Source organism: Canis aureus, chromosome 25 (assembly GCF_053574225.1).
Source record: "Canis aureus isolate CA01 chromosome 25, VMU_Caureus_v.1.0, whole genome shotgun sequence".
NCBI lineage: Eukaryota > Metazoa > Chordata > Mammalia > Carnivora > Canidae > Canis > Canis aureus.
In genome coordinates this window covers 7,849,508-7,866,152 of record NC_135635.1, presented here as the reverse complement: position 1 = coordinate 7,866,152, position 16,645 = coordinate 7,849,508, and the positions used below count along the sequence as shown (strand labels likewise).

The 16,645-nt window shown below is 38.0% G+C and overlaps 1 protein-coding gene across 3 annotated transcripts in view; it reads right to left on the bottom strand.

Annotated features, from left to right (window-relative positions):
* Positions 1–2,591: 2,591 nt before the first annotated feature.
* Positions 2,592–16,645, bottom strand: part of SLC38A4 (solute carrier family 38 member 4) — an 84,182-nt gene continuing 70,128 nt past the window's right edge. For all 3 annotated transcript variants that reach the window (XM_077870339.1, XM_077870340.1, XM_077870338.1), the window contains 5 exons: positions 16,174–16,274; positions 14,109–14,233; positions 8,563–8,707; positions 6,909–7,006; positions 2,592–5,510 (listed from right to left, as the gene is read on the bottom strand). In XM_077870339.1, coding sequence (XP_077726465.1) covers positions 5,409–5,510; positions 6,909–7,006; positions 8,563–8,707; positions 14,109–14,233; positions 16,174–16,274 — 571 coding nt within the window. In that variant the 3' untranslated portion in view covers positions 2,592–5,408. The remainder of the gene's footprint in view (positions 5,511–6,908; positions 7,007–8,562; positions 8,708–14,108; positions 14,234–16,173; positions 16,275–16,645) is intronic.

Here is a 16,645-nt window from a genome sequence, read left to right as displayed (position 1 = left end):
TTAAATAGATAAAGTCTTTAAAAAAAAGGTTAGTGGATCAAAAGACATGAACGTTGCATTTCCTAGTTTTCTATTGCTGTAACAAATTTCACAAACTTAGCAGCTTACAACAATGCTCCTTTATTACTTACAGATCTGGAGGTCAGAAGTCTGGCTGGCTCAGCAGAGTACTTTGCTTAAGGTCTCTTGAGCTTCAGATTGAAGTGTTGGTGCTCTGGGCTCCTAGCTGGAGACTCAGGAGGAGAACCATTTTCTTGGCTCATTTAAGTCGGCAAAACTCCTTTCCTTCTGTTTCCACATGGTCTCTTCTATCTTTAAGCCACCAGCGGCAGTTTGAGTCCTTTTCATGCTTTGACTCTTTCTGACTTCAGGTGAAGAAAGTTCTCTGATTTTAAGCGCTCATCTGATTAGATCTTTGTGGGGAGCTCTTCTGCCAGCTACACACATCCTTAGGTATCTTTAAGTGTTGCCAGCATGGTTTCCAGGGAAGCTGAGTCAAGATTTCTGCCACCAACGTTGAATGAATGTTCAGCTCCCTACCCTCACCAGCACAAATGATTACCTTTTCTTTCTTAGTAATATGACAGACAAAACAATTGTACTTGTGTAGTTCTTTTTTTTAAGACTTTATTTATTCATGAGAGACACAGAGAGAGAGAAAGGCAGAGACACAGGCAGAGGGAGAAGCAGGCTCACCATAGGAAACCCAATGCGGGACTCCATCTCGGGACTTTGGGATCATGCCCTGAGCTGAAGGCAGACACTCAATGGTTCAGCCACCCAGGCGTCCCTATACTTGTGTTTTTACTTGCAGGTCTTTGACTCCTAGTGAGGTCAAACTATGTATTTTTTCCTTCTGTGATCTCATGTCCATTGCCCATTCTTCTATTAGTTTCTTAGTAGTTCCCTTATTGGTTTTTATTATCCATTCATTCATACATTAAGGATGTATTGGTCTATATTTTATAGGAGTTGGTGTTTTGTTAATTGCTCTTTCATGCACTGCTATATGATCAACGGTCCATCATTGCCCTTGTAATTTCCTCCACTGCGTCTTACTTCCCCAGGCAGCTGTCACGTTGTTCTTCCTAAAATGCCATTGCTTCTATATTGCCTTATTGCGTTTGTCCACTTTGGTGTGTGGTGTGAAGAAAGGCTCTAAACTGATTTTATTTTCCAGGCAGTTTCTTCAATATGGTCTACTGAATAATTAGTACCCAATATTTTCTGGGAAAAGACAGTCACAAGAGTACATGCCATAGAAGCATAGGCTCTGCAAAACTGCTTCTGCACGTGAATGGAAACACAGAATCTAGAGGAAATGGCATGACTTCCAAGCTGGTTAATAAGAACCACATGAAGTGATTTCTCCTGTTTCATCTGTATGTGCCTATAAGAAAGGGCTGAAAAAACTAATGAAGTTGATTACAAGCAGCCAGAAAGGGTTTTTGATGTCCTGGGACTATCTAAGTAGTACTAGGTCTCCTAACCAAGAGTCAAAGTGACTAGGCAAAGGTTATTCTTAGTCAATTACCTATAACAAAACAAGAACTATATTCAACAAAGCTCACTACAAGACAAGAAAACATACTACCCACCTTCACCCCCCCAAAAAAGAGAAAAAGAAAACTTACTCTCCACATTTGAAAATCTTAGCGTTAATTATAACAATACCATCCTAATTAATTTTATCTCCATAAGACAGGAATTGCAGAGCCTCAAGCTATAAAGACAGGCCCCAGAAAGATAGAATTAAGATACCTTTAGGCAAATGAGTAGGCATGTCATAGATCGAAAAAGGTGTTTGCCATCTGACAAAGGACGTGTGTCTAGAATGTATAAAGAACTGACAAATCCACAATAAAAAGACAGACAACCTAATTCTTAAAATGGGTGAAGGATTTGAATGCACACTTCATAAAAGGAAACCTGAATGGCCATTAAACACATGGAGAATTTTCAATACTCATCACCAGGAAAATGAAAATGGAAATGAAAATCCCAAAGAAATACCATTTCCCACCCACTTGAAAGGCTATAAAGTACAATGCCTGGGGTTGGCAAAGCTTTGGAACAACTGGAGCTCGTATATATTCTGAGTGAAATGAAAATGGTAGAAACACTTCAGAGAACTACCTGGAAGTTTCTTAGAAAGTCAAACACACCACTTAGCACAGGTCTTGTCTCTCCCACCAACTGTTGATTTCTACCCAATCCTCTGCACTCCCATGTTGCTTTCTTTCTTTCAGATCTTCCATGTCTTTATTTTACTATTTTCATATTTCTTCTATTCTTTTTCCATCCCAAGCGAATTCTCCCTAATTAGCCATAAAGAACACATTTTCCCACATCCATTCTAGGAGGTATATATGTGATGATATAAATGAAAATGACTTAGATTAGCTGTGTATTTTGCCAAAATAAGATGGCAACTATTTTTTTTTGACAGCTATAAATGTTAGTTACGTGTCAAGAGTAACAATGAAAATGGAACATATACCAATAGACAAAAGACAATATTTAGACTTAAAATGTTTTTCACATGCAAATAATTTATAGCCTTCAAGAATAGAAAGAAATTCAAATCATAATCATTTGAAAAGTTCATTTATTATATACCAATATACACTTTCTGTAATAAAAAAAGCCTCCCAGTACATTGAACCATCTTATAAATGAAATAAGAAAATAAAATTTTCATCTGTTCATAAATGGGGTTAAATTAACCAGTACAAGATACGATATGTAAGTCTGCCCTGCAGTCTATATGAGCTCTAATCCTGAAAATGGCCATGAGAAAAAAAATGGTGCTTCATTATTTGGCACTGTAGTATTGCTCTTGAATATCTGTATAATTACAGAGGTTGATATTTTCAAGTTAGTTATTTCAAAGGTGTAAAACATTCAAAATATATACAGATTTTATGCTTTCCCAATTTTTAAAATTAATCTTTGATATTTACATTTAAATACATTCAGATTAAACTTTTTTTTTAAACACATAGAAGGTGCCTTTTTCCACTTTCTATTTTGGTACACTCTTTAGGTGAATGTAAATGGAAACGTATCTTGAAGATGCTATCTGGCAAATATTTTCCAATAATAATGACTCAAAAGTTATGATAGTTTCTAGTAATGCTCAATTTCCATAACAAAGTGCACCATTTGACAGTATTATACCTCCAGAAAACACTACATAAAACAAATGTGTATTTTCTTAAGGCACATTTTAAAGCAACTATTGAAATACGATTTAATATTATACTTAAATGATAGTTGTATTTCATACTTGGCTTTATACTAAAATATAAAAATATGCAATAAATGTTCTTGCTACTGATTTGGGGGTAAAAAAAGGTGGCACATTCCAGAAATTCTGGGCAGTGAGTGCTGGTTTTTAAATCCATTTCATGTAAGCGTGTTGTAGAAGTGAGCAAGAATAATAGTTTGCTTCTCTCTGTAGTGTTAGCACTTCCGGTTTTGTGGAGAACCATTTAACATAGTGTTAAATGGCAAATGAATGTCAGCATACTCCCGTGCAAGCCAAAATGAACTAAATCCTATCTTAGACATGCTAAGTTAAAAGAATAACCTCAGTATTGATAATTATTTGCAAATAAGGAACTTATTTTCTTGTAGATGATTGTGTTATCATTGTAAACATTGAAGAGCATTACTGAACTATATATAACTTAGGTTTCAAATTTAAAATATTCCTAATAGACAGATCCATACAAATGGATTTTTGAGCCCATCAACTTAATTCCCTGCCCCACCCTCAATAATATAAACGTTTTGACTGTGAAGAGAGAAAACTACACATGTAAAAAATAAAAATCAAATGTACCATACATTAAAATTCTGATGACTACAGAATAAGATTATATACATAAACATATAAGCAATCACAGTTTCCTGCACTGAATGTTTATCAAATAAAAATGTATCAAACAATACTGGGTAATGTAGCTCCACACGAATCGTGGTCTATCTAAAAATTCTGAATGACAATGGAAGACGAGAGGGAGAGCATTGTTCAATGACAAAAGCATGACAAGAGGACTAGGAATAATATTGAAAAGCAGATGCTTCCAGAACAGGCAGTTTAGCAATAAGCATTATTTTTGTTGTTGCTCTATAATTTAAATAAAGCCCCTCTCTCTGTTTAGTAAGATGTTTTAACGTTTATCAAAAAAAATATTGAACGAAGAAGGCATTCATTCAATGTCACAAACAGAATGGGCAAAACATTCCTTTACTGTTGACACTAAGGTGTTCTAGCCTGGTGTCTGTTCATTCATGTATGTACCTTACAGGGACAGTTCATAAGACATGCAGGCATACCCCGGAGATCGCAGGTACGGTTCCAGACCACCACAATAAAGCAGACATTACAATAAAGCAAGTCAAATAGATTTTTTTTTTGGTTTCCCGGTGCATATACAAGTTATGTCTACACCATAGTCTACTAAGTGTGTAATACTATTATGTCTAAAAAAATGTACATACCTTAATTGAAATACTTTATTGCTAAAAAATGCTAACCATATCTGAGCTTTCAGCAAGTCTTAATCACTGATCACAGATCACCATAACAAATATAATAATGAAAAAGTCCAAAGTCCTGTGAGAATTACCAAAATGTGACACAGAGACACAAAGGGCAGACATTGTGGGAAAAAATGGTGCTTAAGGCAAGGTGGCTGCAAACCAATTTGTAGAAAAACAAAAACAAAAACAAAACTTCAGTATCTGCTGAGCACAATAAAGCAAAGCGCAATAAAACGAGGTATGCCTGTGTTTAGTAAGCTGTTTTAACATTTACCAAAAATCTATTGAAGGAAGAAGTCACTATTTCCACGTCACAAACAAAATGGGCAAAATATTCCTTTACTGTTGAGAATAAGATGTTCTAGCCTGCCGTCTGATTATTCATGGACAGTTCAGAAGACCTGCCTTTTGCCTCTGTTATTAAATAAACCCAGAGAATTTGGTGCTGGATTGGGGGAACGCATTAAGCAGTGATAGCTTTGCCACCAGGGCATTTTTGTTTGATGTTCTCAGAATACAAGTATTTGGTACTTTGACGAGGGGAGGAAGGGTATTATCTGATGACCATTACATGCAGCTACCCTTATTCTGCTTGTACAACAGCAAAAATACATCCTCTCACACTGCTCTAGGAAAACCTGGGTAGAAATGCGCACCACAGATTTTAAACATATAAACAGCCATTCTTGACAAAAATGATGCCTTTCCTCTTCTGCAGGTGCCTGGTGATGTTACTATAAACATCTTTGGAATCTTCCTGTTATTTCCTATGAATAACATTCCAATCAATAGAACTCAAACGTCTCTTGCAGCATGATTTGCAACCATTTCCAATAGAAAAAGTATTTTTCCTTGGGTTAGTGATGCTTGGAATTTGGGGGATTGTAAATCCAGTCAATTATAATGAGAGCCATGCTTCCAATCATGAAGATGATTCCAACCACAAGGAAAATTAAAGCCTGTAAGTCAGAGAGAACTTGTTAGGGGACACAGAAACCATGTTTAGCACGGTTTGCTCTTATAAGTTGTTTACTTATAACAACTGGGCAGCGATCTGATTGGCATATTGAATTGTATTATGCTTTTAGCTCAGATGTCTGTTCCTAGCAGTTCAGTGAATTTAGAACCCAAGAAATGGTTGATTTGATACATTGAAATAATGGAATATCCTGTAATCCTGTAAAAATCAAGTGACAGAAAAGATCTAATGATATTGAGTGTACTCGCAATGTTTTAGGTGAAAAAGGACCGGTCCTAAAAGGGCATATCATAGTATATTTAATAGGATTAAATTTTATAAAGCAAACAAATAAGAACAAGAGCCTAATCTATGTTGTACATTTCTTTTAAAAAGCGTGTGTGTGTGTGTGTGTGTGTGTGTGTACACACACCAGAAGAGGCCTTATATATTACCACTTAGCCCAACCTCCTCATTCTATTTATGAGGGAGCAACAACAGCTAAAAAAATTTTTTTCACTAGAAAGGATCTAGGAGAGAATTGTACTCATTTTTATGTCTGGTCAAGCTCAGAATGGGTCACAAACAGGACTAGTAATCTGCCAAGGTCACACTGCTGTGAAAGTCCAAGCAAGATGGACCGAAGAGGGTAGGAATTCGGGGGTGAGATGATGGGAGGAGCTTTTGATACCAAGTTCCTGAAGTCCCTGAACAGCCTTGAGGGGTGAATGACTCTCCAGAAAAATTCAGTGTAACTCGGCAAGAGGCATTGTTTTTAAGCATTAAGTGTCAGACTTTATTAAAAAGTCATTGATAATATTTAATTATCAGAAAAACAATTATTTCTGGCATATGTTTCCATAGAATCATTTTGGAAAATAACTATGCTCTAGTTTAATCAGATTATATTTTGTATCTAGAGAGGTCAACTGGAAAAGGAGTGGTTCTGTCCTGGATCTCCGTCCACACCAGGGTATTATGGAGGGGGAAACAAAGCAGCATCTTTTCTTTTGGCCTTACACACCTAACGGATATGACTAAAGTGTTTAAATTATTTCTTAACACTGCTAGGGAGCCTAATACCTTCCCACAAAATTTCCCGTAGACAGTGCTATGGTCTTGGTGGTGGAAACTGGTATACATGCATGCCTGCGGAAAACTCCATTAGTGTTGGGCAAATAGAAAGAACTCAACACGAGATCTTTGACAATATGGAAGGAAGAAATCCAGGAATCCTCACCGTACCCGAAATCCACCCCTGTTTCTCTCCATTACAGTTCCAGCTCATCTCTGATGTTTGGTTCTTGTTCATCAATTTTTTGAATCACATGTATTTTCTGCTTTACTGTAAGTAGCCGAAGAGCAACTTATAATGGGGGGAATTGCAAACCTTACTTACCCCAACCTTCTGTGGTGACCTGAAAGGTTCTTTCTTGACAAGTTTAAGATAAAACACTGCTGGAAGAATGAAGATCAGCATAGTGGCAGAAGAAGCCCCTGAGGAGAGAAGCACAGGTCAATGTCTTATTCAGCAAGGCAGAGACTCAAGGTCTTGCACTTTAAAGAACCAAATCCAGGGCACCTGGGTGGCTCAGTGGTTGAGCATCTGCCTTTGACTCAGGTCATGATTCTGGAGTCCCTGGGATCGAGTTCCGGGTCAGGCTCTCTACAGGGAGGCTGCTTCTCTCTCTGTCTATGTCTCTGCCTTTCTCTCTGAATCTCTCATAAATAAGTAAATAAAATCTTAAAAAAACAAAAAGAAACCAAATCTATCATTCCTCTAATCTTTGCACTAAAAACTAATATATATTCACTCATCTTTGTTGCTTATGCAAAGATGATATGTTTATGAGAAAATTAAAATATCCCTAACATCACAGTTGTATAGCACGTGCACATAGCACACAATAAATAACAAAAAGGCAGCCTATTAACAATTCATAGGAAATTGAAAATATAACACCCATTAAGGAAGCTGAACTCATCACACACCCTTCTTATCCACTTTAAACTTTCCAAGTTGCTTACACCTAATCTTTAAAAAATTTTATAGTATATTTAATATTTGAGTAATCCCTCAAATCAGGAGATGAATACTAAATTATTAGGCTACACAGTCAGGAGGATATGCTTTATGAGATCAATCTCCTTCACCTCCAAAGGTGGCCGTCAATGCTCAGCAGATCCTGACAGACTTGAGGAAGCATCCTGAGGGTAAAATCTATCTTCCTCACTTTTTGATTCAGATTTAAGACCTAAATCTAAGTCACAGATCTATTCCAAGTCACTGCTATTCTCCAATTTTGAAAGTTCATGTTATGCCAGTTTGCTTTGGGGAAGACCTAGATTAGTACCTATTTTTGCTAATTGGAATCTGAGGAGGATTTTTGCCTTTCAAAAAAAAAAAAAGGGCAACAAGTGAAAATAGCATTCAGAATTTGCTGCACAGTAAGCATGAATAGAGGGGAGCCCACCCTGAGCTGTGAGACTGAGTCACCAGATTCTTTGCCTGGGAGCTGCCCTCCAACTCAGCAGTAAGCTGTCATAGCTTTTGAACGATGTCTGAATATCTGTGTTTTATCTCCATGTATTTTCTGCATTTGTTACCAATACGTATCCTAAGGTATCAGGAAAGCCCAAGGAGTTTATTTTTTTATGTCTGGGATGCTCAAATATTTTCCCATATAAATGGATGGTAAATTGCTTTGGTTTATGCCTTTTAGGCTTACAAAAGGTCTCATAGGAATGTTCGACTTTTGGATGGGGGATGGTGGAGAAGCTGTAGATGACTTCTGTGGGCTCAATTTCCTCATCTGTCAGAAAAGGCAGCTGTACTAGATGACCTCTAAGGTTTTTTTCTGATCCTATGAATAACTTCCCGAGTCACCCGCAAGGGAGGGGAGGTGGCCAGCTGGAGTCCTGTTGGGCTAATAAGAATCCCATGAGCCTAAGATGGACCAGGGATCCCTGCCCTCCCATCCACCAGCTCCCTGTCTGCCATTTAAGGAGGTATCAGCTTGAGTTGACTAAATAAAAGCTTTTCTCAAACTTACCTATGAATCCAAAGATGTATTTTATAGTTGGCACAAGGATGACCAGAACATTATTGAGTGCAAGAAGTATGGCTGCAATTAAGAAATGTCTTATCCAACTGAAGGGTCTTTTGGGAAATAAGAGTGTGGTCACTGATGTACGAATCTGCAACAAGAAAGTTCAAAGTTGATTTTAACTACAATTTCAGATATCCTTGTCACTCTAAAGCATCTTCTGTGTTTTTTCCTTTTCCTCTCAGAAAATATCTCGGCGCTGATTTAGCTTTCAAACTTTCAGTACCGTGGCAAAAAATGCAGAACATTTACCATCTTACCCATTTTTAAGGGTACACGTTGGTTATTAAGTACATTAATATTATTGTGCAACCTTGATTCTGACATTTGTTTGAGAGGGTATTTTCCTTGTGCTCACCTCAGCTTTCAGATTTTTTTCTTCAAAATTGTCTCAGAAAGATATAAAATAACAGGTAAGACACAGAATTCAGGGTAAAATCCTTGTTGATTCCTAAACACATCTTTTAGACTGGATTAAGTATTAAGGGCAAGCATTGCGTTGATTTATATACTGCTCATGAACAGAATTTTTACAAATCTGTTTTTTTTTTTTTAAACTTGGCATTCATTGTATTTAGCATTTTTGCCACATAATGTTTTTTTAAAAGATGGTATTCTTGGTATTTACTCCTCTCTTTTTTTTTTTTCCCTTTTCCCTCCCCCCTTCCCAATTCTAGATTATAAATGTACAAGAAGCAAAGAGTAGGACCTAATAGTTTTAACATTCTTTAAAGTTTCCATTCGGTGTCTTGCACGCAGCAGGCACTCAATAAATGTTGAATCAAACTGAACGGAACAAACCCCTTCCCTCCCTTCAGGAGCCTTATAGACTTCAGCCCTATTTCAGCAGCTACAATAAGTAGGTGAAGAGTCAAGACAGGCTCCATCTGTAGCAGCCTTTCAAGTTACTGTGCTGTAACCGGATCAAAAGATCCTTGTGGGCAGAGGGAATGCCCTGCATGTTTGAACAGCTTAACAAAGTAGAAAATACTCTTATCTTTGGAATCTTTTAGAGGATACTTTTTGACTTAGTGGAATTAGTCTCTTGGCTTTTCAATAAGTGAGCACTTTAGGTAGGCTAGGACTTCACATTCTTAGAAATGCCGGGATTGATTTTTCACTTAAAATTTTACTTCTGAAGACTCTGGTGGAGAGATGGGAACTCATTTAAGACAGAAAATGTAAAATACAGTTAGAAACACATGTAGGAACGACAAAAACTTCGAGCCGGATTGCTTACAGTGTCTAATGTGACATTCCTTTCATACCACTCCCCCCGAAATTAAAGCCATCTGTTTAGGTTTCAAAAGCAATTTCATTTCCAGAATGGCAAACCAGATAGTCTCTGGAAATGGTTTAAGGGTGACTTTGTAAAGGATTTTAAAAATTGGATTAGTGAAAATTACGAAACTCGCTCTGAAAAGTAGGCTTGAAGGAAGCAAATGGTTTGATTACATTTCCCCCAGCTGCCCATACATTCTACATAATGATCCACAGTTCGTGCTTCCTCAGTATCGTCCAAACTGGTCTTATTAGGCTCAAATATGAGCTTTCTCTGGCACATCCACATGGCTTAAGGATCTATTTGTCTGAAAGTGCTAAATTTATAGAGCGAACAAGTAGGATGCAGGTTATTAACAGGCAGAGGTGATACGTATGGGATTTTGCCTTTTGTTAAAATAATACTCCTTTATTCAATAGGTTGAGTTAGAGGTAAACCTATTCGTACAGGGTCCCTGAGAGTGAATGCAGTTTGCTAAGGTCTCATGGCTCCCAGAAAGACCGAGGTTTGGCCTGATGATGTAAGAGTACAGAAGGTTTACAGGAATCGAGGTCAGAACGAGTGGTGAAAACTTGCTCCTCACAGCAAATAAAGAATAACAAAATCCCAAACCGAACTGAAGGCATACGGAATTGCCAGTGCATTCCTAGGAAGGATAAGAGGGCCCACAGGGAGATAGCAGGCTGCTGCTGTTGGGAGGCGGTGGTGGAAAGGAGTAGAAGAAAACTGCTGGTCATTCTATGTTAAAATGCCACCTTGGGAGGTGAGCCTGGATCAATAGGTCCTCAGCAGTTCTGTTTACCCTATGTCACCCTGTTACCCACAAAGCACTGCCTCCTGTTCCACTTATCTAAGTGCCTTTTCTCTACTGACACAAACTGATAAGAACCTGGAAATGTGGGTCAGATGCTGTGCATGGAGGGGGGGAGGAAGTCCATAGCAACAGCCATGGCCTCTGACCCAGTATGATTCTGGAAAGGTCCTGGGCAGCTCTAGAAAAAAACATCTGTTATTTCCAGAGAGAGTGTTTGGAATAGGAATCTGTTGGGGGGTTGGGGAGGGGGCTATGTTCTACTCTGGGGACCCAATGAGGGGCAGAGTAGAAAGTGGGAACTTTAGGTCTGAACTCTTAAAAAAAAAAAATCAATCCTATTGTTTAGAAGTGAATCACAGCTTCACTTTCTAAGATTGCTTAGGACAAGAGTGTTGGAAATATCTGCGGATCACTGGAGTATCTGGGGATCACTACTCTATTCCAGTCCATGGCAACATCTGCCATATTTCTATGTCTATATCTAAGAGGGGGTCTGAAGGCAGCATAAATGTAAAGAATGATTTCACTATCAGAAGATAAAATAGAAGCAGCTAGAGAATCTGAGATGTGATCTTTGGGTTTTTTTTTAAGATGTGGCAAATGGAATGTGAGTCTGTGTTCTTGATAAACTCATCAGGATTATCTGGTTTTCTGTTTTTCATGGTGATGTGTGAACTTTACTGCATAAAGGGAAGTACAAGCTGAAAATGGTATTAATAGTCTTTGGGAAGGAGGTACAGCACCGTAATGGACAGCCCTGCCCGTACCACCCCACCCCAACGATGGAAACAGAAATGTTGGGATACGAGTGAAAAAGTAATTCACTTCATTTATTCATTTGTTCGATAATCATTTTTGCACTCAATATGTGTCTTTTATTAAGAAGGGAAACACTGACCTAACTGGAGAAAATAAAGAAAATAAATGGAATCATCAAAGAAAAATCCATCCAACCACCCAAGAACAGCAACACCCTTGTCGTCTCTTCTTGGACTTCTAAGAAAAAGAGACACTTGACATTTGTTGAAAGAAGTAGAATATAAAATTATTCCTAAACTTGAGAGGTTTTAATCCTAATAGATTAGGTTTTATTTTTATTTTTTTTATTATTGGTATGTGGGGATGTCAAAGCAAAGTAAATAAACTTCTTATTGGTCAAGAGTTTCTTAATTCAAAGAAACCACCGGGAGAACCCTGCTGTGTGTGACTCAGTGTTGGGCATGTTGAAAATGTGGCTGTAAATCATAAGGAACAAACACGCCACTAACAACTTCTCTCACCTTAGGGGGAAAGTGTTTGAAGGCAGCCTTGTGGTTTTGACTGGGGCAAGGAGGCTTTTTTCTCCTCCATGTTCACTTTTATGTCCTCCATCATACCCATGGCGGCTTGGTTCATTTAGCCCAGATCCTCACCCAAACTGAAGTTCATGGCAAATGTTCAAGGGGAACAGCCTGTGCTTTTGCCAGAAAAGGCAGTTTGTCCTCCTAAGAATAGGCAAGATTCATTCGGAGACCATTTCTCTTGGCAACCATTGTTGATCTCCTGAGCCAGTCACCATGCACATCCCTAACCTCCAGGACTTTTAATCCAGGGGACAAGGTGGACCCTTACATAGTTCATCTCAATGTAACATTGTAAGGTCAAAGACAGAATTATGTGCAAATGTTTCATAAATGCTAATGTTGGGTGAAAAAACTGTTAAGGATAACAAACAGTTTTTCTGAAATTTGGTTCTCATAGTCAGTTTTGATACTAAGGGCCATCAAATGGGAGATGTTTCCTGATAGTCAGAGTTATACCAGTGTCTTAATTGTCATGAGAGAAAGAACTTCTTTTTTTTTAATTTATTGTTTTATTTTATTTTATTTTTTTTAGAGAAAGAACTTCTATGGGGAGATCTAGGTTTTAAATGTTGAAGTGAAATTACCATCAGTAAATGAAAGGCTAACTTCCACTTCCCATTATCTTGACCCCAGCCATCCGTGTCCTGCTGTGAGCACTGCATGAGTCAACTGTGACTGACTAACTACAAGACCAAGGCCAAGTCCATTAATCTGAGATCACAACATGAAAGTGCTATATTTAGGGTTTATGAATAAAACAATACAGAAGCACGTAACAGATTTCTTTTATAAATTACTTTGATTCAATAATGATGTGAGTGCATATTGTGCGCCAAAAATTAATGAGTGATATCTTTACACAGAAAAAAAGGGCTTTCAACATTCTTTCCTCAGAGACACTGTTTGCTTGGAAATTTTACCCTCTGGTACACTTTCTGTCTACAGCTGTCTTGTGCCTTGTACCCATGATGGAGCTGATTTTAGGCTAAAGCTGTGTGCATGTCATTTGAAATACTTGGAGACATATGAGAGGCAAGATATTATTTAAGAGTAAAATATTAGCCCTCCTGGTAATAAGGATCCGATTTCATGCACTCATGAAAAAGGAATGTGTCAAAAAATATTTTGGCACACAAGCTGCATTTAAAGTGACCACAGTGTCATTATAGGAGTAGTCCTCACATGCTGGGCCCTGTATGGAACATTCTGTACAGGATGGTGCTGGTTACCATGTCGCTTATTTTTCCCCCTAAAATGAATGAGTAAATTCAGTGTTTATGAAAGGAGAAGAGTTGGCAGGAGAAGGTAGACCTGTGTTTATCCATAGGTGGTGGTTTTAACTCACGCGGCCCAAATCTCTTCAACCAGCCCTGCTCTGTGATCTCAGAACAAGTGACGCCAAAGGCAAATGCCAGGAAGGGGAGATCCCAGTATGAGTCTGGTAGAGCGTATATCAGTTTTAGGGATCGTAAAAAAGATATATGATGGATAATATAACTGTTTTTCAAGAAATTTAGCTCTAGCATGTAATTTCCTTAAGAGGATTCCCCTTCTCATTGGTCTTCAAGGAATCAGATTAAGTGACTTTCGAGTGTCACTGCAACTCAACAAACCAAAGGTGGGGGGAATTAAATACCTTCAAAACTGGTGAAAATGCAATGAATTGAAAAGTAATGTAGTTTTGCTTTCATGTTTCAGTAGCTCTGTGAAATCCTACTCATTTCTACAAACCCACAAGATAGAAACCCAGGATCCGCTTTTCGAATTTGAGCTTAACAATGAATTTTCATCTCAATAAAGCTGGAAAATATAGAAATATACTTTGTGACTTTTTACCCCCTATATTTTAAAAGTGTTTAACATCTAAAAGTATTTGTTGTAGCTACATATTAAATTATCCATTTTAAATGGCTCCACAGTGCTATACAAAAATAACATCTTCACGTACTGCAATTGCAAAGTCACATTATAATTAAATCCACATCAAATCAGAACATATGTACTAATTTAAGAGGTTAAGCAGGATTATTTCATCAAAACTTCAGGTACTTACTGGGAACAGGACAATGGGCACTGTTAATGTCACTGCCACAAGGACCGCCAGGCGTACCATGAGGAGAGGGGTGTCAAATGTGTATACTTTGCTGTAAGCATGCAGTAATTCATCTTCAACTTCTCCTACAAAGAGGAAAAAGAGACTGGGTTCACTTGCTATTGTCAAGTCAATAACAACAGCAACATTTTAGAAAAGGAACATAGTACAATGGGATAAAAAAATAAAAACCCAGGTGTGGGAATCTAGACATCTGTTTTAATCCTGTCTCTGAGCTTAATAGTTAGTTGTGTGACCTCTCTTCAAATGAACAAAGGAACCCTGAAGCTTATAAAGTTGCAGAAACTAGAATAAAATTATGAAGGTGACTCTAGCTCATTTGCTTCGTGAGAAGTCCATCCCAGCTATTTGGAAGCCTCACAAAAGAAGTGACAGGCTGAGGTGCTCTGGTTGAAGGGGATGAAAGGCCCAAGCCCCACCAGCCTGTCCCTCACATCCTGCCAACCCCCTTCCATTCCCACCTGCCAAGTGAGTCTTGACCTAGCTTCTCTGAACCTCGTATAGAAACCTTAGGACAAATGAACTCTAACATTTTTTCAAGTTCAACAATTATGACTCTATCATGACACTGATACACATACTTCTGGGGATATTTTTAAAAAGAGTTTTTATTTATTCGTTTGATAGAGAAAGACAAAGGGAGCAAAAGCAGGGGGAGAGGGAGAGGGAGAAGCAGACTCCCTGCTGAGCTGGTAGCCCAATGTGGGGCTTGATTCTAAGACCTGGATCATGACATGAGCCAAAGGCAAACCCTTAACCATCTGAGCCACCCAAATGCCCCTTTTGGGATTTTTTTTCAAACTTTTGTTTGACTTTGAAACCTATTAGAGTCGGCATAAGTAACATGTAAAGATGAATTAGCATGATTTTTACAGGGTCTCCCAATGACTATTGATCTAAGATTAAGATGCCACCCACCTAGAAATCTTATTCATTCAGAATTCTAGACACAGATGACATGGAGATGCTTATAGAACCAGATGTAGTTTGATTTTTTTTTCTTTTTACTCCCCTCCAGAGCAGACAAAGGGGGGTAAAAATACCTTCACTGGTACTGATCTGACTTTTATAATTCACAATCCAACAAAGTTTAATGCCCAATCTAAAGTGAGTGTTGGTTAATAGCCAAGTATTAGCCAAACAGAGAAAAACCCAAGTAAATGGTGACTCCTCCCCAGTCTTTTCCTCCACAATTTGTCATGCAATCAATTAAATTTACTGCATCAGGGGAAAAAAAAAACTAAACTAAAAAGTTAGAGAGCATTATATGAAAGATCTATCTATGTTGCTAACATCAATTAGCAGCAACAGGTCAATGTTAGAGTCCCTGAAATATATCTATAGGGCCATGCTTCATGAAAGGCAGTAACAATCCTATTTCTTGTGTGTATCCATTAAGATGCCACAGAGAAATTGTCTTAGGCATAATCTAAAGTGTCCATAGTCACCTTCCTTTGTTTTTGCTAGTACATTCCCAGATTGAAAGGCATTCTGCATTGTCTTCTTTTCCAGGAAACCATTCACTGTCACAGAATAGAATGGGATAAGCCAGAAAAATCGCCTAGTGCTCCAAGCCCCCCGATTCCACTGGACTGTCAACAAAAGCAGGTTCCAACTCCAAGACTTTGTACTTTTCCTACCACTTGCTTGGTAGCTAGTTATTCTATCAAGAGTTTCACAGTACACGATTGGACTCATTGTCATTGCTTCTAGCTTGAGATGGCCTAGGGAGTCAAGTGAAAGAAATATAATCTATCCTTTAGGGAAAATAATAGGCTGATTTTTATAAATATGCGTGAATTCACAAATTGTTGTAACTTGTTAGCCAGTCTAGTTTAGGTTCCATTTCCATAGATCACAGTGACAAGACTAAAATAGCATGTTAATTGATTATATTATAGATCATGCTGCTTATAGAGGGCAATTAAAAGAATTATACCTACTTGGGTTAATGATCAGTCCTACTAGGATTTGCACAAAGAAAATGACCGACAGAGTGACCTACCATAGAAGGTTAGGTAACCAAAGAGGGCAGCAAGCAGGTACATGATGAGCATCCCCGTGATGGAAATATTTGACACTGTTTGCATCTTCCTCCGGGACCGACTGAAAAGAAAACACCAAGCTTTATGTCTTTTTTTTTTTTTTAACTTATGAAAGCATCACTTTTTATAATTAAATTAAAAAAAATAGTGAAAGAATGTATGCCTGTGTTGCTATTATAAACCCACATTTCTGGTACAGAAACATAGCTTATTTAGATTTGTATGAGAGAGAGCTGTGGAGGATTTGTTTCCATTTTTCCTTTTTTTTTTTTTTTTGATGTATTTATTTGAGAGAGAGAGAAAGAACACAAGCTGAGGAAGGAGCAGAGGGAGTGGGCAAGAGAGAATCTCAAGCAGAGTCCCATGCTGAGTGTAGAGCCTGATGCAGGGGTCAATCTCATGACCCTGAGATCATGACCTGAGCTAAAATCA